Source organism: Chroicocephalus ridibundus, chromosome 22 (genome assembly GCF_963924245.1).
Source record: "Chroicocephalus ridibundus chromosome 22, bChrRid1.1, whole genome shotgun sequence".
Lineage (NCBI taxonomy): Eukaryota > Metazoa > Chordata > Aves > Charadriiformes > Laridae > Chroicocephalus > Chroicocephalus ridibundus.
Window position 1 is genome coordinate 1,851,797 of NC_086305.1, and position 24,728 is coordinate 1,876,524.

A 24,728-nucleotide genomic window follows, 5' to 3' on the forward strand; every position below is an offset into this window, starting at 1 on the left:
GAGCCCTGCGCCTATCCCTCCCCGCCGCAGCCGGGTCTCGTTTCGTCACTTCCTGCCGGAAGTGCTGTGCGGGAAGCGGAAGTCGGTGTGTCTGCGGCCGGGCGAGACGGCGGGCCGGGCGGGAGGCGGCGGCGGCGGCGGGGCGATGTCGGCCAGCGCCGTCTACGTGCTGGACCTGAAGGGGAAGGTGAGACCCGGGCCGCGGCGGGCTCCGCGGGGCCGAAGCGCCGGGGCCTCCTTGACCGCGGGGGTCGGGGGCGCTCCGGGGTGTGAGGGGGCCCGGGATGGCGGGGCCCCCCCCGGAGGCTGCAAGAGCCGCTTTCCCCTTCCCGGCCCCTCGCTCCAGCCCCGGTTTCCCCTGGCAGTGCGGGTCCGAGCTGTGGCAGGGGAGTCGGGGCCTGTGTCTCCTCCCCGCAGTTGCAGATGCTGCTGGTGGCAGATGTGCCAGCACGGCCCTTGGGCATCGCCTGGGGTAATTAATCTCTGCTGTAATTGGAGGCAGTTTGTCTCGGGGGAGTTGCGTGTTTTCGCACCTTAAAAGCACTACTAGGGCACGGGCAGCGATAGGTGAAGAATAACTCCGAGAAACGTTAATATGTGAGTTTGCAATGAAAGATTAGGATTTGCCTTCTAATCAGCAAAGTGTTTTGGGGTTGCGGTTGGCATTTATAGTATGCACAGAGGCTACAGCGAAGCTTGGTGACATTTTAAAGTTAATTAAAGAGGCCTTCCAAATATTTTGTGTGTTGGTCTTGCGTGGTTGCATCATCTCATGAAAGAAAAAAATACAACAATTTTGTTTCCCTCTTTATAGGTTCTGATCTGTCGGAATTACCGTGGAGATGTGGACATGTCCGAGGTGGAGCATTTTATGCCAATCCTTATGGAAAAGGAAGAAGAGGGGACACTTTCTCCTATTCTAGCACATGGAGGAGTTCGTTTTATGTGGATTAAGCATAACAACTTATATCGTATCCTTTATACTGCAGATAGCTCATGTATGCTGATAAGCCAAGTGCTGCTGTGTTATTTTCGGTGTCCGTGTCTAAATGCAAAACTAGAGAATGGGTGAAGCGACATAAGCAAGCTTTATTAAATAAAGTCATTTTATGCTTTACATCGTGTCACGTGCACCAGCAGCACAGGGTGCAGAAAAGTGTTTGTGTTAATTTTACCCTAATACACTATTTCTTGAATGTTTATCTTCATATCTTATTAGGCCAGAAGTACTGTTAATTAATTAACTTTTAATTTTTTTGGCCGACGCTACTTGCCTAAAGGCTTTTAAAAAGGCACTTACTAAACATTTTATTGGAATGGTAACTTCGAATGCATATTCCTGAACATCCTTTATCAGTTGTTGCAACTTCTAAGAAAAATGCTTGTGTATCACTGGTGTTTTCATTTTTATATAAAGTAGTTCAGGTGAGTCCGACTTTTCAAAAGTAACTCTGTTGTCTTTTCTGTTCAATCTAACTCTGATCTAAACAGAAGCACATAGAGCTTTCACGTTGTTCAACAACTCTGTGGTAATAGCAATTTTGCTTTATATTTGATTATTTTATAGAACTATCTTCCTAACCACTAATAATGGAATTGGTATTTTGTAGCTGAGTAGGCAAAGGATGTGACACAATGCTGTAAGTAGTTGCACAAGACCTGAGAGCACAGAGGAGACTTGTGAACTTGATGCATGAGTAGTGGCGTACCACATAGATTCTATGTTTGGTTCATCTGTAGCTGGCATGAAAAATATTTTCTCCAGAATAAATATTTTTCATAATAGTTAGAGTTGCTTGTAGGATTCTCTAGCTCTCTTTTAATTGAGGTGGGTTTCCTGAGGCTAATCTTCTGAACAGAATGCTGTTTGTGAATTATGGGGTTTGTTTTGGGGCTTCTTAATTATTATTATTTTAGAATGCAAGAATACATTCTGAACGTGCTGTAGTTCCCCAGTTAATGTCCTCCTTCTTCCCCTCCCTCCTGTCATTTTGTTTCAGGTTTTTTCTGAATATTTCAAGGAGTTGGAAGAAGAGAGCATTAGGGATAATTTTGTTATTATTTATGAGTTGTTAGATGAGCTTATGGATTTTGGTTACCCACAAACCACTGATAGTAAAATTTTACAAGAGTAAGTATCATTCCGTATCACTCACAGTGCCAAATTCCTTGGAAAGTTTTGAGCATTTTTCCATATACAAAAAAATATTTTGGCTTGGTCTAGTTATCAAAATTTAATGCTGGACAAAGTGTAGCTTTGTAGTATCAAACTTCTATTTATTGCTGATGTGAATCTAACATTAAAGGTGCTGCAAAAGTTGCAAAGTATAATTTTCATTTTTTTCGTGCCAATTATGCGGCTGTAAAGGTACATCACTCAGGAAGGTCACAAACTTGAAACTGGAGCTCCACGTCCGCCTGCCACTGTTACAAATGCTGTTTCATGGAGATCAGAAGGGATAAAATACAGGAAAAATGAAGTGTTCCTGGATGTTATAGAGTCCGTTAACCTTTTGGTGCGTACCTTTTAACGAGAATTGTAATAGGAAGTGTTGAAAAGCTTATTGTCCGAAAACCTGCAAGGCTACAATAAACAGTCAGGCTGACTGTGGCTGGTGTACTGTGATGCTCCAAACAGTGTCGGTCATTAAGACTGAGTACCCATAAGGACATCCAGTAGACAGATAATGCCTTACGTGGCTGCACTGGTGATTTCTGATACGTTCTTCACACAACGGGTTGTCAGGCATTGGACCAGGCTGCCCAGGGAGGTGGTGGAGTCGCCATCCCTGGAGGGATTTAAAAGACACATAGACGTGGCGCTGAGGGACGTGGGTTAGTGGTGGCCATGGCAGTGCTGCGTTAACGGTTGGACTTGATGATCTTAAAGGTCTTTTCCAATGTAAACGATTCTATGATTCCTTTCCTGCTCCATCTGTGCCTGTCACCTTCCTGATCTATTTCTGCTCTACTGGGTTAATTTCTTAGAAGAAAGACATCCAAGAAAACCTGGGATGTGGAGATGGGGTGGGAGTGTTGTTTGGTGTCACGACATACCACATCAGAGCAATCTTACCTTTCTCTTCTATTTTGTTCAGGTCAGTGCCAATGGAAACGTATTGCGGAGTGAGATAGTTGGATCCATTAAAATGCGAGTCTTTCTCTCGGGAATGCCAGAGCTGCGCCTTGGTTTAAACGACAAAGTTCTCTTTGATAATACAGGCCGTGAGTATTTCGGTGATGTCTCAGTAATTGTGAAAGATGTTATCTGCAGTCTTACGTTTTGGGATGCTTGAGGTTCAGCTGAAAGGATTTGTTCGAAGATGATAGAAATACTCCCTTTGTCAGTATAGAAAACCACATTAGGTCTTGTGTGACAGTACCAAGCACAGGTGAAATACCATGGTAATACATGGAAACCATCTAGGCTTCCTCATCTCTTCTTCATTGGGACTTCTCTAGTCCTACAGACCCGTAGCAAGCTACAGAGGATATTGGCCAAAGAGAGGAATGTGAGCAGACAGCTGCTTTGCTGTGGAACTGGCTGGGATGAGACTTCGGGTGTAAATTGAGTAGCACCTTGAAATGTGTATCTTCTGCTAGGTGGCAAAAGTAAATCAGTAGAACTGGAAGATGTAAAGTTTCACCAGTGTGTTCGTCTCTCTCGCTTTGAAAACGACAGGACAATTTCTTTCATTCCGCCTGATGGAGAGTTTGAACTCATGTCGTATCGTCTCAATACCCACGTAAGTCTGGATGTATGGATCTCGACTGTAGGATTTTATTATATGAGAATGTTTTAGATTGTAGGCAAAATTGCTAATAGCTTTTTCTTGATTTTATTTATATTTTTTTTCTTAGAGTAGTTTTCAATTCAACCGTTCATAGCAAAGCTTTGTGCTCACTCTTTTTGGAGGAAGTAAGAATGAGTTTAAAAATAACTTGGCACTAACTCTCTGCCTTTTCAACTGCTGTTGAAACTGGTTCTGAAATACTGTTCCTGTGATGATTTTTTTTTTTTAAGCTAACTACATGATGAAATGTCAAGCACAATGAATTGCTGCACTGACAGCACCAGTATTTATGTCATTTAATTTTATTAGAGCTTGCTAGCCACAGTAATAAGGATAAGCTTTCCTTTTAGAAAAGCAAAAATTCAATGCAGAGAAGGTCTATAATATGCAACCATGACAGGAAACAACAGATGAAAATTTTAAGATTAATTTTTTATTTTAAGAGTGGTGGTTTGAATTAGAGTCATTTTTAGGGCTTGTGATAGTTCAAGCCCTAGTGTGTTAAATTACCAAATATTTTGGAATGCAAGTGTTTGTTATTAGTCTGAGACATACCTCTTTAAGCCTATAATTCCTGTAACACTTGGTCGTTGGTACATCAATGCTTGTTCATGTGTTTTGGGTTGTTTTTTTTTAATAAAAACACAAGTTGTTTTATCATTTCGAACACCACAGGCTTTCTGTTTTCTGTGGGGTTCACGTGTGGAGTGTAGCTTTGTGGAGAAGCAACACTTTAATGACCGTGTCAAAGTAAAACCTACAGCTGTGAGGTGTTTTTCCCCCTTAGGTAAAACCACTGATCTGGATTGAGTCCGTGATTGAAAAACATTCCCACAGCCGCATCGAGTACATGATCAAGGTCAGAAGTTCTAAACTCATTATGGCTGATTTTAGTCCTCTCTTCATTTCTTTTCAAAGCTTGGCCAGCACTACGTGTATTTTTGTACAAGTATTTAGTACTTCTGTGGGACTCACATCTTTTTGAAAACTTGATTTGTAAGTTACAATTTCTGCGTTACGGTTCTGTTTCTCAGAGTGTCGATAGGGCTGGAGGGGAATTGTGTGTCTCGCAGCTCTCTGAACTCACCAGTATTATGGAAATAATGCTGCTTTTCCGATTTTTCTTCTTCAGGCAAAAAGTCAATTTAAGCGTAGATCAACGGCCAACAATGTGGAGATTCACATTCCAGTTCCAAATGATGCAGACTCGCCAAAGTTTAAAACCACTGTTGGAAGTGTCAAATGGGTTCCAGAGAACAGCGAAATCGTCTGGTCCATTAAATCTTTTCCAGTAAGTGTTATTTTTAGTCTTATCGCCTAATACTGTAATAATTACTTAGCGTTAATATTTTATGAACATTCAGACTAAAGCAAATTCTAATGGTATCAGAGGAGTAGTACTGTCCTCTTCTCTTTTCCCTTGGTTGAGGGCTTGGAACTCGCTAATACGTGTTTAAGAAACTGTTTATATTTTTTGTTTAACTGGGATGATTTTTCAGAACTGGGTTAGGGAGCAGATTTTTGAGCTGTGTCTGTGGATGGTGTAATTCCTTGGCCTAGATCTAGCAGCAGCTGTTTTTGTTTGTCAGGCTGTGCTTCTTGGGTGGTTCCATGAGCATGAGCTCTTCCAAACGCTCGTGGTGCGGCAGTGCAGCGCCCTGTCAGCATTGCATCAGTGGCACCAAAAAACCGAACTTTTGTTGTTGTTGTTTTCCTCTTGTCTTTGAGTACAAAGCTGGTCTTAATTTGATCTGCATCTTAAAAAAAATAAGTGTTTTGTTTTTAAAATAAAAACAAGCGCTCACTTTTAAGCCCTAGAGAAGAGCTGAAGTGAACAGTGGAGTTCAGCAATTTGACATTTGTATCGTTGCAAGGGTTTTTATTTTCTGTTTCAAGAAGGAAAAAAAAAACACCACATCTGTCCCTTTTGGGTAGGGTGGAAAAGAATACCTGATGAGAGCTCACTTTGGACTTCCCAGTGTTGAAGCTGAAGATAAGGAAGGAAAACCTCCCATTAGTGTGAAGTTTGAGATTCCATATTTCACCACTTCAGGAATCCAGGTTAGTAGTTGGCAATAGAAATGCTGCGAAGTTAACGTGCGAGGCTCTGAACACACGAGTTTTTCTCATCTTCTTGGTGATTCCTGTTCAATGTTATCCATAAAAATTATTTTTGACCCCAAAAATTTTTTTTGCCAGGAGACTTTATTTCTTAACATCTCTTTCTTTCCAGGTTCGCTACTTAAAGATAATTGAGAAGAGCGGCTATCAGGCTCTCCCCTGGGTCCGTTACATTACCCAGAATGGAGGTAAATGGAAAGCAGTAAGCTGTAGACGTCTCCCACTTGCGCTTTTTGTTTCTCCAGCATACACCTACAGACTGAAACACACAAAACCGGTTTGCTCGTATTCTTGAGTACTAAACTGTACGGTTTAGACACATGTTAGATTAAGGTGTGCTGCTTTTTCCAGTCACCGTTTTTGGTGTCTTAATAAAAGACCCAGTGGGATAGTTCAGTAATGCTGCTGAAGTATTGTGTAATTAAGATGGGATTCAGTGAGGTTTTTGGAATATGAATTTAAAAAGAAATTGCTCACACGTATCATTCTGCCAGCTCTAAGGTGTGTAAGACACTGTCTACTAAAAGATACTAAATCGTTTGCAAGTAAAAGCAGTGGGGGTTTGAGGTCTTTGCTTTTTGTTGTTTTTGCTAATTAACTTCTTCCTGACTTGGAAGCATGAATGCCTGCAATTACCTCGGTAGCTTTAGAGCCCGTTTTCATGGCCATTCTACCCAAAGATCTGGTTTTATTTCATATTGCTTCGTCCCAACATGCTGATCTGCTTTACTGCCTTCAGTGAGACAACTTACTAAAACTGGGGTTTTGGGGTTTTTCTCCCTTTACAGACTACCAGCTTCGAACACAGTAAAGCACCTCGCAAGCACCACAGACGACAAAACTTCAGGCCTAGAATTTGTTTGCAGAAGCCTCTGTGGTCCTGAGAGCTGTGAATGTTGTTGCCAAGGGTCTCGTTTCTGCAGTCTTGGATTGGCAGGCGAAAGATTGGAAATTTACTGTTTTCAATAATGTGTTTGAGCATTTGAACCATTAGTGTTGATTGTGTGAATATTTATTTCATTCTTAGAACATGCTGATCTTGCTGCTAAATGCTAATTACATTAGGAGTAGCAGTTACCTTGAGGAGCCAGGAATACAGACCGAACCTTGAGAATGTCTTGTCAATGCCTCGTCCGTTACATTCGCAAAGTTTCTCCTATTCGTGTTATAGGATCTCTGAAGACGTTGGCAGCGTTACGCTACAAATTAGGGAGACGATTGTGCAATTAAATGACTGCTGAACACTTAGTTGTATTTAGCCCAAGGTATTTATTTTTTTTTCTGGGCATATGGGTGCCTTAACTCATTCAAAGCTGTTAACTTATAAAAATTTACAGAATGAGTTGAAACTATCTGAAGTCGAAAAATGCTATTTGCTCTTTTTGCATGGTTTCAAACCAGTTAATCTGACAGAACAATTTCAAGTTGAAGGGTTTGGGAACAAAAATATGGGTGTGTTAAAGACTAAGTTAACCGAGAACAAGAGAGCGCAGAAGTAAATGTCTCTGGGAGCATCTCTGTGGAAGCGCGATGATTGCGAGCTCGAGGCAGTCGAAGTGCAGACCGAAGAGTTTCAACCCTCCGATACCCCTGGGGCATGCAAACCCCATGCCGATTGACTAGCATTTGCTTTTTTCTTTTTAATTTCTGTTCGTAAGGCAAGTTCAAAACTGTGATGTGTAGGCATAAGACCTTAGATTAATAATTAAAAAAGAAAAAAGACCGAACAATTTTGGAGGTGATGAAACTTGGTAGGAAGATTGGGCTTTTATTATTATTTTTCCAGATAATAGTAATATACTCCAACCTCTTCCTGAAATCGATTGTTGTTTATGAAAAGGCTGATAAAAATACCGTTGCCATCTTTCTTCCAGCTTGCCTTTGTGTTAATTTAGGGTAAATATTTCCCTTTTTTGCTATAGTTTGCTAGAGTTGTTTAACGTTGTTTGCCCTAAGGGGGATGCTTGCTTTCTCAGTCTTTTCCAGTTGTTAGCAACTAGTATTATAACTTCCTGGCAGAATGGGTAACAGTTCAGAATGTTATACTTAAAGGTATTATTTTTTTTTTACATGCCGTTTCATTTTTTTCTGAGAAGCTAAGACTGGCATGGGTGTACATAGTTATTTTGATTTTTCAGAAAATTTTTGACGGTTATCAGTATTTTCTTTAAACAATTTTTTAGAATGTTTTGGGTTGAATTTAGTATTCCTGACACGCTAAACTTAAACCACCGAAATCTAAATATATGTCCACAAACGTGATGTAATACACCGTGTGCAGGGTTCTCCACACCACTCTGACAGTCCTTGACTCTCCCTCAAGATCGAGAAGTCCTCATCCCCACAAAATCCATGTAGGCTATGTAGAGATATCTGTGCGTACAGTAGATACTATGAGCAAAAAATCAACTAAATTCCCCTGAGATGCAGCTGCTGTAACGTTTCAGGAAGACCTGCCTCGGAAAGGCCCGACCTCGGAAGGCCCCTGGGCAACGAGCAGAGCTGCTTGGCCAACGGTAGGTGTGGACGCGGCGATTCTGCAGGAGGGTTACTGTAGTTGTCACCCCACCAGCTTGACGCTGAAACAAACTAAATTGTCTTGTTCGAGATTTTGGTTCCGCTACTCGTTTTCATTTGAACAATTAAGCTTATGACTGGACTCAACACTTTTATATTAAAACTGTAACTGGTTGACAAATCGCTTTCTGATGACTCTCTTCTTCAAAGTGTTCGCTTTAATTATTTGCCTGTACAATGTGACTTTTAATAGCTTCATTTATATTTCTGTTGAAAGTTGTATCTTGCAGACCAGAACAGTGTTTTTCTCATATTTTGTCGCAATTTGACTTGATTTAGATGATGGGGCATCAGCTGTGCTTGTCCAGGAAATAATAAAGGGCAAAAAGTCCTCTTGGAATCAGTTGTGCCTCACTTGCTCTTTGGTGGGTTGTCTCCAAAATTTGCCCATGCAGCACAAAATCGGTGCTATTTCAGCGGGCAGCGATGGGGGGTCCCTGGGAGCTCCCGCAGGCGGAGGGCAGGAATGGAGAGGTGGGACGTTATTCCAGCACAAGCTCTTGTTCAAGGAGTAACTTTGGGTTTGGTAAGTTTTGTTCTTGGAGCAACTGCTAAACCTTTCTGTTCTCTGCCTAATGTGGAAAAATGTAAATTTGATGGTCTGCCAACTACGGTGCAGGTAAGTGCCGAATATAAAATACTTTTGAAAGACAATTTGCATAATTCAAATAAGTGGTGAAGTATCTCATCTGTGTTTTCAGCCCGGTGTGGTTTCCTAACTCTGTTACCTGGAATTTGGAACAGTAAAAGACTAAACTTCTTCGGTGGCTCCGAAAACCCATCTCCGCTCTAGCACTAAGCCCGCAGGGATTAAATCTCCGCCGGCTTCTTTCTGCAGTCGGCTGGGAAGCAGCTTATTTTCCTTCAGCAGCAGGAAGCGTCGCCCCCTCTCCCTCCCCAGCCTGCGAAACTGAGCTCACGGACGCGTTGTTTAATTGCGAACTGCTCAGGGAGCCGTTCCCCTGGGGGCGTCAGTGGCGCTCCCCCCGCAGGAACGGGCAGCGTGGCTTCCCGCAGCGGGGTGCGCGGAGCGGGCGCCTGGGCTTTCCCGGGGCGAGGACTGGCACAAAGCACTGCCGGGGCCCCTGCCCTGCCCTCCCCTCCCCTCCCTGCCCTCCCCTCCCTGCCCTCCCCTCCCCTGCCCTCCCCTCCCCTGCCCTCCCTCCCCTCCCTCCCCTCCCTCCCTCCCCGCCGCGGCCGGCTCTGCCGGCAGATGGCATCGCGAGCGCGCCCGTCACTTCGCGCCGTCGCTCACTCGAACGCTGGGTACAAAATGCGTCTCTGGATTTGGAAGGTATCGTTTTAGTTCCGGTGAGCTCATTAAAAAAAAAAAAAAACTCAAAAACTCTCTCTCTATTATTTTTTTTAGGCTTATGCGGTATGATTTTTGGAGTTCTGTAACAACTTCGTTTGGTTTGACAGTTCTCTGGTAAGGCGCTCGCTCGGGTTGCTCGCGCGTGGCTGGCGATGGCGACGCTGCGGAGCGCAGGCCGTGGGCGCAAAGGGCAGGGATGGGCCACGCTCACGCCACGGGCGCAGCTCGAGTCGGACACTGGTGGTGGTGGACGTTGCTGGGGCGCGAGTTAAGACAGCTCATGGTCTGAAAGCTCCTGTTTGATACAACATATGAGAGAGGGTTTTTTTTCTTTTTCCTTTTTTTTTCCCCCCTACTTAATTACCTCTAGAGAAAACTAGTTTTGTCTCAATAGAAGAAGCCAGAACCTACCACCCAACCACGTACAACAGGTGCATTGGAAAAGCTTTGTCCCACCTCTGTCCTCCAGCTGGGAAGATTTTCGTTGCTTTTCTTTTATGTGTTTTTGCTCTTCCTCATTGCCAGCCTTTTATGCCTGTATACTGTTCAAACTGCTTATATTTACTTCCCGACTCTAATCTGAGCTGATTTTGTCTTCTAAAACATCCTTACACGGAACGAGAGACAATGCGACTTTAGCCACAGTGGGTTTGGGTTGGGTTAAGCGCTTGCACCTGTTTGTTTCTGACTGTATTTTGTGACAAGAAATGGGCTAAACCTTGGCACCTCTCTCTCGGTCCTGTGCCAAGCGCAGTATGTTGCAATTCGTTCAGCGCCTTTTTTTTTTTCCCCTCTGTGGTTGACACCCACTGCTGTTTGTAATTTAGCGGCCCTGGCACTGCGAGGGTTGATGGCCTTGCAGAAAATAGCGTGAGAGAACGAAGTTAAGGGACAATACGCATAATCTTAATTGCTGTGGTAATTAATTATACACCGATGTCACTTATGCTACAGGAGAACTTGTTCTGAAATCGTGAACGATCGTAAACCTTTTTTCCAGTGAATTTTGTGCAATCCGGAGTGTCATATAAGTCATGCCCTCCCTGCACACAGATAGAACTTGTTTCTCTTGCAGTTACGGCACGTTGTCTTGACTCAGCGTTTAGGAAAGCGCAGTTAGTCACAGCGCTCGCCCCAGTCAGATGCAGGAGGTTCCCTTTTGTAGTTATTTCGCGTTGTTATTAGCGCAATAGTTAAAGACTTCGGGTCCTTCTGTATTTCCTCCCCTCCCGGGGCTGGGGAACTGGGCTGGAGCTTCGACCTCTTTGGCTTGGGCAGCACAGGGTCCGTGGCCAGCTCTGGCCCTGGGCTCTCCAGGACGTCACCGTTGCTCGGGGCAGCAGCGCGTCCCGCTCTCTTCCTTGCGCACCAGCTCCTAAATGGGAAAACGTAATGTGTTTGTAAAGATGGGGAGTTGTAGCAAAACTCTGTTGTGTTTGTTCTGAAAATGAAGGATTCTTGTTTTATTAGGAGGTGTTCCGGGCTAAGTTCACAGGAACTTGGTGCAAACGGCCATCTGAGACGGGGGTCGTCGATAGCCCTGCCAGATCAATGGCATCGCAGGGGAAGACGAAAGCCACTTCTCCCACTTCAGCTGTTCTGCCGCTCCGTGGTTGTTGGCAGACGGGCTGAACAAGAGGATTTGGATAATTTTGAGTTTAATATCAGAAACGATGCCCAGCTTAACCTTATGACCTCTCTCTCCTTCCCCTTCTCCCTCGAAGCTGCCAGCGTTTCTTTATGCTCATTCTGGTCCCGTTGGTGGCCCGGGCAGTTGCAGCTTTGCGCTGATGCAACTGGTGGTGCTGGAGGTGGAATTACTCTGGGTTATCCTCAAAAAAATTACGGACTAGAGCCTGGAGCCTCCAAGTGCATTTGCAGGCTGACAGTCGTATAAATAAGCAGAAACAGGCCCGAATCAAATGATCAGCAACGTGAAGAACAAGACGCTCCCAAAGTCAGCGTGCTGGGCTACGGCCTGTTCTGGAGAAAGTTTTGTAGGCTTAGTTCAAATCTTGGCTGTGGATTTGTACCTTGGATCAAAGTTTTGTTGCAGGCCCTTCTCCAATATAAAGCAAAGAAACGTAGAACAACAAATATCTAGTGAAATCCAAACACAATCTGCTCTATGTTATGCTACAAAAATGAATGAACTCTGCCTCCCACCCTCTCCCACTGTGACTTGCTGTGAATAAGCACTGCTCAAAGGAAACGATTGCAAGAAGTTCTGCCTCTTTCCAGCAGGAATAACAATTGAGCAAGAAAAAAAGCGCTGACTAGTTTTATCTCTGCTCTTCCAGTTGGGCAGGTACAGGTGAAGAGCAGCATTGAAAGGACTCGCCCTTAGCACAGAACTAAAGCCCAAGTATTCAATTATAAGGCTTTAAAAATGTTTTTCCATTAAGCTAAGAAGAACTCTTTTCTGATCTGAGACTTTCTTACGCCCTCAGAAGCAGCATGGTGGTTCCACCATGGCTTTTGAAGGACAGAGGAATATCTAGGGAAATCAGGCAGACTAGGCTAAACCCGTACATTTCTTATTTACGAATCTTCGAGCCACTGGGTTACAAGTCACGACGTAGCCGGTGGGTCGCAAGGGAAGGCTCCGCAGAGTGATTCCTGAGGGGCAGACTCTGGATTGCACTGTTGGCAAACCAGGAGTCGAGCCTGTGCTCCAAATCACTCCGGGTTTTTTCCACTTTAAGCCTTAGTTCAAGAGCTTGTAGAAGCTGTTGGTTCCTCCCCATGTTCTGGTGAGCGTAAATGTGCTCCTGCTCCTGCTGGCGACGAGAGATCCCTGCGTCCCGCACAGTCCAGGAGCGAGCAGAGGTCCTGGGTTTCTCGTCCTGTCAAGATTTAGGAGGTTTTACCATAAGGGCTTTGTGAGTGGGCTGGCAAATACCAGTTGGGTGTCAGGTGGGAGATCTCGCTTGTGCATTAGAAATAGACTGTTAAGAGGTGACATAATACCCAAATCCAGATGCAGTTTTATATTTTCAAGAAGCTCTTCCTTAAAGCTCCGTAGTGCTGCGTTCCAGGCTGCGTATCGGCCGCTGCCGCCGTCTGGCCAAGGAGATGCCACAAAGCTACGCAGACAGCAAGAGTGTGAAGAGCCTTCGGTGTAAAAGTTGGATAAAAGGTCTGGGGGACATAAGGAGGTCTGTTTAGAAATGCCAATCTTATAAACAAATGAAATCTGCTTTTTAATCTTCAAACATAAAAAGCCAGTCTATACGTGGAAAAGGAATGTTTAAAACTGACCACAGAAAATATTACAGTGTAAAATTCCACCTTTTCACCGCATTTGCTTGGAAAAGGACCCGCGAGTCGAGCAGCGCCCCGCGGCGGAGGTAGGAACCCTTTGCGAACACTGCGGAGCCCTCGAAGCTCCGGCCACCTCTAATTGCTCCCAGGCCAAGAGCGAGCGCATGGCTCCAGAACGAGTGTTTATTTTCTTGCTGGCTTATTTATTAAAACAAAAGCACAAGACAGAGCGCTTCTACGTGTTGTGAACTCTACAATTGTTAAAGTTTCCAAGAGGTCACAAGGGTCCCAGATAACATTAGCAGCTAAGTGCGATGTTGTCCTTCTGCGTTATCAACAGGAAACATCTTTACCAGCACAGGAACTACAGCTTTGTAATTGGCCTGGTGCAAGAACATGACAGTATTTTCTCATCCTATCAGGACTCGGATATTTTGGGAGCTGGTATATAAAGCTCGCAGCACACAGTGTCTTTTGGACATTAGGAACAGGTTCATGGCAGAAATCAGTGTGCTTTGCTATTTTAGTAGTTGCTATAGTTGCAGCATGAATGATTTTTCTTGCCCTGCATGCTTCAGGGTGGTATTGCGTTACAGTTCGTACGTATATTTTTATTATTTGAGTGCAGATGGACATATTTAAAGTAATGAACGTGGTGATACAAGCCTTGTAAAGAAGCCTTTAGCAAATAAACAACGAATCCATAAATCATATCAATGCAGGCCTTGTTTAGCTTTCATTAAATACTCGCAGACTTCTATGGTGCGGGATTGAGCTCTCTCCAAGCAAATTTCAGATTCACTAGATGATAAAATGTTATATTTGGGCTCTGAAATAAGAAGCGTTCCATGCACTGAATGATCTATGTGTTGAAAGGAGCAGCCCTTCTGTCTCACGGCAAAAAGTCCAGCAACGGCTATAACGAGTATTAGATCAGAGCAAATAGCGTTTAAATGGAGCTGTAAAGAGCTGAGCTGGAAGGGGGCCAATATTGCAATTAATATTCCGTACAGAATTACACCACTCGCTGATTATAGCAAACCTCACTCGGACCATTTGATAAAGCTGGAGCGGTTTTTCCGTGGCTGCCGTCGCTGTTTTCATCCAAAGTAACTGTAACGACCGAGAAGGAAAAACGACAACAACAAACCCCCAGCACGACGATAACCCAAAATTTGTCCTAAAAAGTGCATAATGAGACATTTTAATAACTGGGGGGTTGTTTTAATCCTTCAGAATAAACAGCACTACGCAACCTTTACTGCACTAACCCATGGCTGCTCTTCTAGCGCTCCCAAAGTCAGATTTTTCTAACTTTCACTCTTACTACAATTTTTCTTAAACATCCCTTGCCTTCAGAAATGGCTGCTCTTGCTGTATAGCAAATCCTTTGGTAGAGATGGGCGAAGGGATCGGTTTTGTTATTGCTAAAACTGATTTCTACCACGGGGAAAGTGGGGATTTTGTTTCCCATTTCAGCACTTGGTTGGTCACAAAGCTCCACGTGGCACCGCGGCATCCCTGGCCCATGCCATGGCTCTGGATTGCTCTGCAAACTTCTGTCCCCAAACTTATCTCCGTGTACTGTGTCAAATACCAAAAATATCAGGGGCTGGTGACAACAGGAGTTATTTCCGAGGGACTGACACAGTGCATAGATGGGGCATTGTAAGAGGGTTTTTTCCTCCCTCTGGCTCACTCTTGCGACACACCGGGGGAGGTGGCGGCGAAGGAGGGAACGTTTTGGTCTCCTGACTCCAGCGCTTGAGTATCCCAGCTCTCCGAGGCAGCACTCTTGAAGCAGCTTTCTTTTCTCCAAGCAGTGTTTTGTGACAGTACAGCCAGAGGGGTTTAGATTAATGAAGTGAAATTTTTTTTGTAGCAAGCACAAGATTTAATTTTTTTTTTTTTTTATTGGGGTAGGAACATGAATTCGGCAGAGAAAAGAAACAGCAGCTGCAATGGCTGGAAGTTAAAGCTCAGCAAAGTCAAGTTAGAAAAGAAGCGTTTGCTTCCAGAAGAGTGTGTGTGTTTGCGTGCGCGTGTTTGCTGCTGGAAGAATTGATGTGGGGCAGAGCTGAGAGGTCCTTGCGTGAAGATGGGGGTATCTTCTCCAAAAGATGCACCTTCTCCAACAGCTGCAGTCCCGGAGCAGCGGCTCGTGTCCGTGGGGTGGGCTCTGTGCGGTGCATGTTATTAAAGGTGATGCTATAAAGGACCGTAGTGGTCCCTCGCCTCCAAAACTTCAGAGTAATCCTTCCTCGAGGTTTTTTTCCCCTGCTGAGCTCATCAAAGCTCCTGCCCTCGCAACAAGCCGCACACCTCCACTCTCAGTTTGAATTTCCTGCAGGTGCCATGGGACGTCCCCGGCTGAGAGCGGGGCACCGGGCGCTGAGTCAACGTGGAGGGAGGCTGGTGCCTGGGTGCCTCCGTGGGCAGCCCGCGGCAGGATTACGTCTGCTCTCGGAGAACTTCTCACCCACGTTTCCTGCACAAATCCCGGGTGAGAGTGGCGGTCGTGCGAGGGCACGGGGGAAGCCAGCGGCGTGGGAAGGCATGACAGCACACGGTATGTCCCATGCCTTCTTGGGCAGCTGGTACCAAAAACGTTCCATTCCCTGCCCTCCGTCCACATACACAGCCCACTGCTGGAAATATCGCCTCTTTTTTTGGACTGAATACCAGGTATTTTCCCCTTTCCCCCTCCAGCACTTTGGTCACCCTATCCTTTGACACATGGGTTAGAAGCTGCTGGCTTCGTGCTTGCGTGGGGGATGCTGGCCTCACGTCTGCTGGCTTCCGACCACCTCCTCTCCCCAGACCCACAGAGTGAGCGCGAACGTAAATGTTACAGCTGCTTTTCCCTGCATCCCTAGTACATTTCTGAAGGGAAGCTTTTTATGGTCCAACATTTAATCGTGCCCCATGCTGGATCCCATCAGCCACAGCCTTCAGCTCAGAGCCATTAGAAAGCGCCATAAGCAGAGGAAACATTTCAAGACTGTATCACAAATGCGGGGCCATCTCAGGGCGCAGGAGGAATTAGCAGGTGCCAGTCACAACAAATTTGCACCAAGATCTTTTTCTGGCGGTGGGAGTGCTGGTCCCCAGGCTGCCCAGCTGCTGCAGAAGAGGCTATTTGCAAGCAGGGCACTGCACCAAGCCCGTGTCCTAAAAAGCAGAGCATAAAGGGCTTGGAATAAACCTGCTGGAGCTTGTGCAATGGGGCATGACCGAGCTGTGCCGAGCAAAGGTTTGCACTGTGGTGGAGCCTGGCAAAAGCTGTTGCTGTTAACTGGAGCTACCAGCGCGGAGTCGGTGCTGTCTCCGAAGGAAACGCGAGTACAGCTGCGCTTTGCTCACAAGAAGGGTGAGGCACCCTATTTAGATTGAGCAAACCAAACCTTCTGCAGGGCTTCGAGAGGCTGCAAAGCACAAAGTTTGTAGCACCCTCAGGGTGGCGAGGTGTCTGGGGCTGCGATGCTTCGCCTCTTTTTTTTTTTTTGGGTGGCTCCGTCACTGCTTTTATCTTGATCTACAACAGGGGAAGGATAGTTGTAGCTAATTCCCACGGGCCTGCAGAGCATCAATGAAATAAATTGGAAAAGCTCCTTAGAGAAAGGCAGGGAGGGATTGCCGTCAGCGTGGCTGAAAGTGAAAAGGCTGAAGGCCTTTGGCCCGCACGGGGAGGAGACCATCTTCTTGTTTTTCTGATACTCTTGAAGAGAAACAAACAGCTGCTTTTCGTTTTCTGTGTTGACCAGCACGGTGGCTTCAGCAGGGGCGAGCCACGGGGCCACTGTCGCAGCCGTCGCGATGGTGCTCGGGGCTGGGCTGAGCCCGTCTCTGGGCTGTCGGTGGCACCGCTCAGCAGGAGCCAAAAGCACCCAGGAGCGGGGAGAGGGGCTGGGACGCGGTGGGGGGAAAACGTCCTGAATATTGATTTTTATGAGAAAAAAAAAAATACAAAAAGACCCCTACAACTCCAGCTTGTTTTAGCTGGATTGCCTTTTTAGACATCGTTAGACCGAAAGCAACTGGGCACCTGTTAATTCCCATTCCCGTACTGGGGCGTTTAACCCCATTTGCGCTAACAAAGAGCCAATGCTGAGCTCGGTGCAGAGCATAAATGAACCGTTTCTGTAGAAAAATACACTCTTACAGTCTTCTGTAAAAATACCTTTGGGCAAAACAGATTATTTTGACTTTGGACACCATCATTCACGAAACGCTACGCCACAAGTTTGGTCTGAAGGAAACCACACACGATTTGACTCTTTTATCTCCTATCAGCGGCGGAGAGCTCGGTGCGGTTACAGTTCTCCTCATTTCTGAGAAGAGAGGATCATATTTAATCATTGTGTCAGTTGGCACAAACACCGTGTTTGTAGTGAAATGCTAAAAAACAGCACATTTATCTTTCCCTTGATCAAGATTTGTACGATAGAAGCTCTTAACGTTAAAACTCATCAGTAATGAAACATTTGAAGGGCTCAGCTACCCAGCTTGTTTACTGTAGCTTATTTTAAAGAATGGTTTGACATCTCCTGCCTAATATAACAAATACAATATCAGTAATCTCCACCCAAGGGCATTCGTTCCTTGGCAGACTTCGCTCTGGCTCTAAGATATTATTCCTGGACTTTTTTTTGCGGGGGGGTGGGGGAGTGACAACAACTAACTTGCTTCACTGAGCAGCACATTTCAAAATCCAAAGTGCCTGTAGGGGTTGCCTCATAGCACGTCCTTACCAGCTGCGCGAGTGGAGAAGCCAAGAGTAATTTGGAGGGGGAGAGAGATTCTGCAGCCCAGGAAAAGCGCTGTGATTCCCGCTCCGACCCACACCAGAGGGGCCAGAGAATTTCACCCGCCGGTTCCTGCGCTGCAAAGCTGAGATACGCTATTGCATACGGCGATACGGCATGACGCGCTGCTTAAACGGGCCTAGTATTGACCTGCCCTGATTCGTATCATTTTATTGGCACTGACTTGCGCTGGTATATGGAGAAGTCCCAGGCACAGGAAAGCCCCCCCTGCACCACAAAGTGGACAAGTGCCGAAGAGAACCCCAGGGCAGTCCGTGCCCTAAAGAGCTCGCGTACCACTCGCCTTTAAACCTGGCGGGGTTTGAATCTCTGTTGTAGGGCCAGCATCTGTACGATACCCGCCTTGTCAGGGACAGCAAAGGCTGAGAGCTCAAGGAGACATGCAATGAGTTTTGTGTGTGCTCAGACTGCAGTTTCAAAGAGGACAATAAATTCAAAGAACTCCTTTTCTGCAGGAAAGGCTATTTGAACTTTCAGGACACCAACAGGAGGAGGTGACGCCAGGGTCCTTCTGCCTGGCACCCAGGCGCTGCAAGGACAGGGGCTCTCGTGTCCTTCCAGCAGCATCTCGCCCAGCCACAGCAGCACCCACCAAATCCAAAGGAAGAAGGAGTACTTCTAATAGTCACGCCGATTTACGCTGTGTCAGCTCAGCTCCTGCATCAGGTGCTGTAACAGCAGCTCACGGTTCACAGGACCATTGCTTTCGTAGAGGTTTGAGTTTCGGTGGTTTCTAACGACTTGTTCAGTTGATATGAAAATGTGGAGGAGTTTAAAACTCAGCTGTGCTTTTGGCAAAACCCAAGCCAAACAGCCGATACACAAGGCAGCGCTTAGCCTGCACCGTGTCCCTGAGAAGACTCGTTATCACCCCGAAGCTGCCTGTTTTCCCCCTGCCACCGAGATCCCATGGCCACACTGGTGCCAGTGGCTCCTTGGGCCACGCTTTGCAGGATCATCCCTTTTCCAAAGCATCTGGGGTGAAAAATTGAGCTGCTCCTCTGCTGCCACGAGCCCGTTTCCTTGGGAAGCGCTGCCACAGGGCCAAAGGCACAGGCAGTGGCATGATGGAAAAGGCACGGCGTCGGCATCGCATCTCGTAGCAACCCTCCCCGCACCACAGCATCCCAGGAGGGATGGGACTGGCTTCCAAGCGAAAAAAGCCCAATCAAACAAACCCATCCAGATGACCTCAGGACAGCCAGCTCCTGAGCGTCCCAGCGGCGGGGTAACCCCGCGGGCAGTTGCCTTGTGCTGCCATCTCCCACCTTTGTAAGGCGGGAGCCTTGGCCGGGCTGTCTCGGGAGGTTTAATCGGAGCGTGCTTGTTTTGTGCCATGTGTTGCTCAGCTAGTGATGGTACTTATACACACATGATACATATTTACACATACAACAAGGGGGGTTCTGGCGTTTTTTTTTCCCCCAAAAATATATTGAAATATTTAATTCTGAAAACATGCACTATGGCTAAATAGCTTCTTTTTGCATACAGGTCTCTGTCTACAGAGTCGAGAGCCCTTCTCCTACGGTAACCGTCCTCCAGTGCGCCGCTCAGATAAAATCCTTGCATTCGTATATGTGTGTGTGTGTGTGTGCACACGCATGTAAATATAAGTTATATATATAGAGAGGTTATACGTATGTAATTTAGTCAGAATGCAATGACTTAACTGTGCTTGCTCTAAAAATGAAGTACCAGTAAAAGATGAGTTATGATGTTATAAATCTCCATCAGTCAGGAAACTGGACCCAAGCTAACATTAACAATTGCAGCACCTCATACGTACTATCCAGGACAGTATTTTATAGAAAAGCAGAAAGCGCTGAGTGAAAAACAAAGCCCAACCCGTGGCCAGCACAGGCAGCTTTCTCACTCGCTGCGCGCAGGGAGGGAAACAACTTTCATTTACTTGGCGGCTGCGAGGGAGCAGGTGTGCAGCCTGCGGCCGGCCGAGCTGGAGCTGTGTCACGGTGAGGGTCAGGGAAATGGGACCAGGGATGTGCACGTAGCTCAGTCTCATGCTCAGATGGCATTTTGTTGTAACCTGGACGCTTTTCTCTCTCTGGAGGCTTTCTTCTCTCCTGTCTTGGTGCACCTCAGAAGGGAGGAATTGAATGTCCCGTTAGAGTAAACCGAGAGCTAATGCTCATACGGTTGATTTAATACTTTGATACTATGTTGATTAAACCCAGATCCAAATCCTAAAGACAAAGCCATACATCCTGAAACATTAAAAATGCTTTATTTCATCTGTCATCCTGTATTGGAGTATTCTGAGCGTGTCAGGAAGGCTTGAGCTTCCTTGGGCACGGCCATTTGGGCTGGTTTGCCAAAGGAGCATCTCTAGAGACCCAGGATGAATCTACCCCACAAAAAGACATTGCTGTGCCATAGCCCCCAGGCTGGGAACCCAGGAAAAGGGCAGCTCGAGCAAACATTGGTGGAAAGAAAAAAAAAGAAAACAAAACTTGGGGGGAGGGAGGGCGGTTGGCCAAACACATCTCTCGAAGTTTTTCTGCAGGTGGCTTCAGTTTCAAAGCTACTTGTGTCCTTTACTACAGAGTATGTGGCTGTCCACAGCCCCTTGAGGTTTAGTGATCTGGAGCTAATAGCAGGGCTTTACACAGACGCGCGGCAGAGAGCACTGGCAGTCCGGAGGCCTGCAAAACACCCGGGGTGGATTCAATTACAGCTTTAAGATGAGCAAGTAAAGCAGCAACAAAGGACTGTAGCTTCAGCCTTTGAAACTCCAGTTTACAGCATGAAGGCAGTGAAAAATAATACTTAGTTAACTTCTTGTTTAGGAAAAAAAAGCAGAACACTTCCTTTAATGACACATTAGCCAACAGTGGTGCTTTTATGACTCTTTCGTAGTTACCGATGAATCACTGGATGGAAGCGCGGGGACAGACTGTTCCTATCTAAAGGTTGCCGTCCTGGTGGTTCACCGTCACCCGAAACAAGGTGCGTCTCTTGGTCTTGCTTTCCCTCATGTCATCATCATCAGCAATTCAGCTGGTCCAAGCTCTTGCAGGGCTGATCAGCCCCAGATCACCTCTGATAACCCCAGAGGTCTGTATGTCACCAGCAGAGCCGTGGGCGAAGGCAGCTCCATCCCCGGAGCAGGCTCTGGGCTCTCGACACCCTCACGGCCAGCGTTACGGTGTGCCACGGCCAACCTTACGGTGTGCCACTGCCACCGCACCTCGTGCTTCCCGTCATGGCAAGCCAAGGTGTCTCTGGAGCTTATCAGGCTTTTCTTCCGTTGTATTCCCTCCTAATGCAGTTCATATGTTTATAGACATTTCCCTTCACAGGCATCCGTTCTTTCCAAATTCCTTACATTTTAGATTATATATCCTTGGTTTTGATCTTTTGCATTAAAAAAATGCTTTCATTTGAAGCTTAATAGTGAGGACTCAGTGCATCTGCCAGAGTTCCTGGCACAGCCAGCGTCCTGCAGGAGCAATTACTTTCCAGTGAGTCTCTAAAATTGCTTATTTACTTTCACTTGTATGCCAAAAATACTTTAAAATCAGGACAGTTTTTTCCAGTTACACAATCACCAGAAATATCTTGAATCCATACACTTCCACTGTGGTTCAATAGTCAATCTGAAAATAGTCAGAACCGTTTATAAAGTATGTAAAAAAGTGTTCTCTCCCAGAATTCAGGCTTCAGAAGCACAGCTCCGCGTGTCCAAGTCAACGAACGCTACAAAGCAAAACCAATCTCCCTCTTTTATAACAACACGGGGAAAAGAGACGGCAAACGCGAGGGCAGCCAGCCTCTGCCGCTCTTCAGCAGCTTCCTGAGTGGAATTATCGCAGCCAACCACTTCTAGAAAGTCCTTTCATGTCTGTTCATGTAGGGTTTATTTACTGCTCTTGGCAAAACAAAACGATGGTTGATTTCTGACAAGCCCTGAGATTGAGGATATTTTTCCATTAGGGTTTTTCAACTAATTGTAGTTCATTTAGAACATTAGAGTAGCAGCTCCTACCCCTTCAGATTTAGCATAAGCACGGACAAAACCTAGTTTTCAGTAATCCTGGTTTAAGTGTCAGATCCTCCCCCCTCCCTGTCTTGAGGGCACAGGTAACAAAATGGACAACGACCTTCTAAAGATCTCAAAGCGCTCTGCAAATTGAGGGCTCCATTTGTTTTCCTTACTCATGCATATTTTAAATTCCCTTTTAAGTTTCAACGGTTTGCATGGGTGTAATTCAGAACAGACTGGGGCCTTACATATTTTGCATACCAACAAGTTATGTGAGTCCAATTTCTGAAAAAAAAAGATTATATGAGCATTATGATGCAGTTGAGGAGTAACTGTCTGGAAAAAAAAAAATTACAACAACCCCATAAGGATTTACTTTGTAATTTTAAGCGCATGTTCACAAATGAAAGCAAGCATTGTGTCCACCAACAATGACCGGAACGGAATCAGCCTTTCTCCAAACCTACTGAAGAACCATGATCTTAATTTGCAGGTTTAAGTTACTAGCACTCTTTTTTTTATATATATATAAGGCATCTAGACTTTAAATGATATTGCAAAAGTAGAAATAGCATGATAAACCTTCAAAGCCGAAATAAAAAAGAACCTGTGTTTTAACTTAGTGTTGAGTATTTATACAGCCGGCACCATTTAGTCCGGCATGTTTGAATGAGTGCAAGTCTGTGGTTGCAGTTGTGTATAAAAATATTGTAGCCTGCTCCTGCTTTAGGAACTAAACTTCAGTTCCCAATAGCTCCCTCTGTAATTCTCTTTCCAAATAAAAGGAAGAACTATTCCTGGCTCGTAACGGTGTATTTCTGTGGCTTCTTGAACTATAATGAAGGCAGTCTGGAATGTTAAAAATTACATACTCAATGCCAGTTCTTAACCCAGGGTAATTTAGGCTTTAAATGTTTTGAAGTTTACATTTTGAGTCTGTTATTGTACAACTTTTTAATTAAAATGTTGCTGTAGTCCAGATCACTAATGCTTCTTGCTCAAAGATCCATTAACATCTATCTTAAAACCACTACTTAGGGAGTTTGATAATTTTGGTATTGAGGGCTAAGGCCATCTGCTTGGAAAATTATTTGGTTTTTATTTGGCTCCTTCTAATTGTAGAAATTCAAAGACATCTTTGATATTCCAACAACGGAAACATCAGTTCTCTTTCTGTAAATGCTTCAGTGCTTGTCTCTACTGTAGACTAAATCTTGATGCGGTTCAAGAACTAACCTGCCAAGCTTGTCGCTGATGAATCGGGTTTGGATTTTCCCTGTGCGCTGCAGAGGCGATATGTACCATTGATGCTCATTATCATCTCTATGTTTTCCCATCAAAATGCTACTAAATAAGTCAGAAAAATGTGGCAAGCTCGCTTGGGGCTTCTAGATGTCATCATAACCCAATAATAGCTATTCTTAGGATTAATAGCACCACTGACTCTTCTTGTTATGATCTGCAGCAGAGACTCAGGAGATATTTATGCCCTGAAATATGCCTTCACGTTTACATCCTATGTACAAAGAAGCGAGACTTTAACCTGACTTTGCCTCTCAGCTTAAGATAAAAATCCTCTTGTACCATGTGTGGTATTCAGTGGGAATTTCAGTCCCGTATTAGTAAGGGATACAAAATCTGGTTTTGGTGGTTTATTTTGGGGGATGAGGGGGTGGGGGAGGAGGCGGGTGGCAGGGAGGTCCCTTCTAAAGCCAATGTTGAAGCTGTCCCACTTTTTGAAGGAGATTCCCTCAAGGATTTCTCAGCAAGGTCCCCAGCAACTGGCCATAGGAATAACTCAGCAGGATAGCAATGGCTTCACGATAGTTCTGCGTATTGAGGGGGCAGTCAGAGCTTTCCAGCTGAAAAGACCTGTGTGCTTCCTTCTGCCAAATAACTCAGCAATTTAATTACATTTAGCCCAGGTTTAGATTCCTCTTTGGCCTGAGGCACTTGTGTACGTATCGTGTGCGTGTGCGTGTGTGTAAACCTACGCATGAAGCAGGTCTGCTTTGCCTGACAACTCACTAAAACCTACAGGACCCCACAGCAGAAGGACCCCGAAATGTGAGACAGGACACAGGCCCTGCAGTCCAGGAAAGCAGCTTTCTAACAGCGGGAAGCACCTTGTCCACCCTGAGCCTGTATAATGTACAGTTATACAGCTATTATTCTATTTACATTTGCTAATTATTGTACAATAATAACAATTTCCAGCATAGCAGCCATAGGATTTTTATGCAGCTCCCTCCCCGCGGTGCAAGTGGCCCCTAAGAGCTTAGAGAAACCTCTGGGCTGCTTTAAGCAAGCAAGGAAAAAAGTCCTTTCCTATCTCAAAGCGCAAGCCCACAATCAGTCAGCCAAAAGGCACGTTGAAAAATACAGCGGTCCTCGTTAGTCTCTGACTGTGTTGCCTGTGGAGGCCTCAGACCTTGACTTTTATCACCCTACACCAGCCACATGATTTTATCCACAGTGCATCTGCTGACATGACACGGTATTCTGCACCATACCTTATTTTTAGCTCCAAATTTTGTTTTTCAGGTGTAAGTAAAACGAGGTGTTATTATTTCCACATAATCAAGGCAAAAACAGTTTCACTTTCTTTGAAGCTTTTTATCTCCCTACAACTGGATTTGAATCTCTGACTTCATCACCACAACCCCAGAGCCATAACCACAAGGCCACATGGTCCCAGAGCTGTTTTTGGAGGTGGTAGTGATGTGAGTTATTTTAGAAGCTGCTAGCTATAAATTTCAGTTATATTTGAAGGAGGGTGAGTTAGCTTTGAAAGTCCTTGGTGAGTCTGTCCTTCAGTGACTAGTGGG

General features: G+C 45.4%; 1 protein-coding gene and 1 long non-coding RNA gene across 2 annotated transcripts; both read left to right on the forward strand.

The window, feature by feature from the left end:
- Positions 1 to 41: 41 nt before the first annotated feature.
- Positions 42 to 8,832, forward strand: AP1M1 (adaptor related protein complex 1 subunit mu 1). Its single transcript, XM_063358118.1, has 12 exons — positions 42 to 187; positions 815 to 971; positions 1,358 to 1,425; positions 2,001 to 2,131; positions 2,369 to 2,516; positions 3,099 to 3,225; positions 3,604 to 3,746; positions 4,582 to 4,653; positions 4,927 to 5,085; positions 5,730 to 5,855; positions 6,028 to 6,103; positions 6,704 to 8,832. The coding sequence occupies exons 1-12, from the start codon at positions 146 to 148 to the stop codon at positions 6,724 to 6,726; spliced, it is 1,272 nt and encodes a 423-aa protein (XP_063214188.1). The 5' UTR covers positions 42 to 145; the 3' UTR covers positions 6,727 to 8,832.
- A 900-nt stretch (positions 8,833 to 9,732) lies between these two features.
- LOC134526293 (uncharacterized) lies at positions 9,733 to 14,066 on the forward strand. Its single transcript, XR_010073933.1, has 3 exons — positions 9,733 to 9,786; positions 9,862 to 9,921; positions 11,278 to 14,066. It is a non-coding gene; the product is annotated as an uncharacterized LOC134526293 (long non-coding RNA).
- The last annotated feature ends 10,662 nt before the right edge of the window (positions 14,067 to 24,728 follow it).

Excerpts from the sequence above, each read along its gene's own strand:
- AP1M1 (XM_063358118.1), top strand. The coding sequence starts at position 146 with ATGTCGGCCAGCGCCGTCTACGTGCTGGACCTGAAGGGGAAG. Across the intron at positions 3,747-4,581 it reads CGTATCGTCTCAATACCCAC|GTAAAACCACTGATCTGGAT; the intron begins GTAAGTCTGGAT and ends TTTCCCCCTTAG. Across the intron at positions 5,856-6,027 it reads TCACCACTTCAGGAATCCAG|GTTCGCTACTTAAAGATAAT; the intron begins GTTAGTAGTTGG and ends CTTTCTTTCCAG.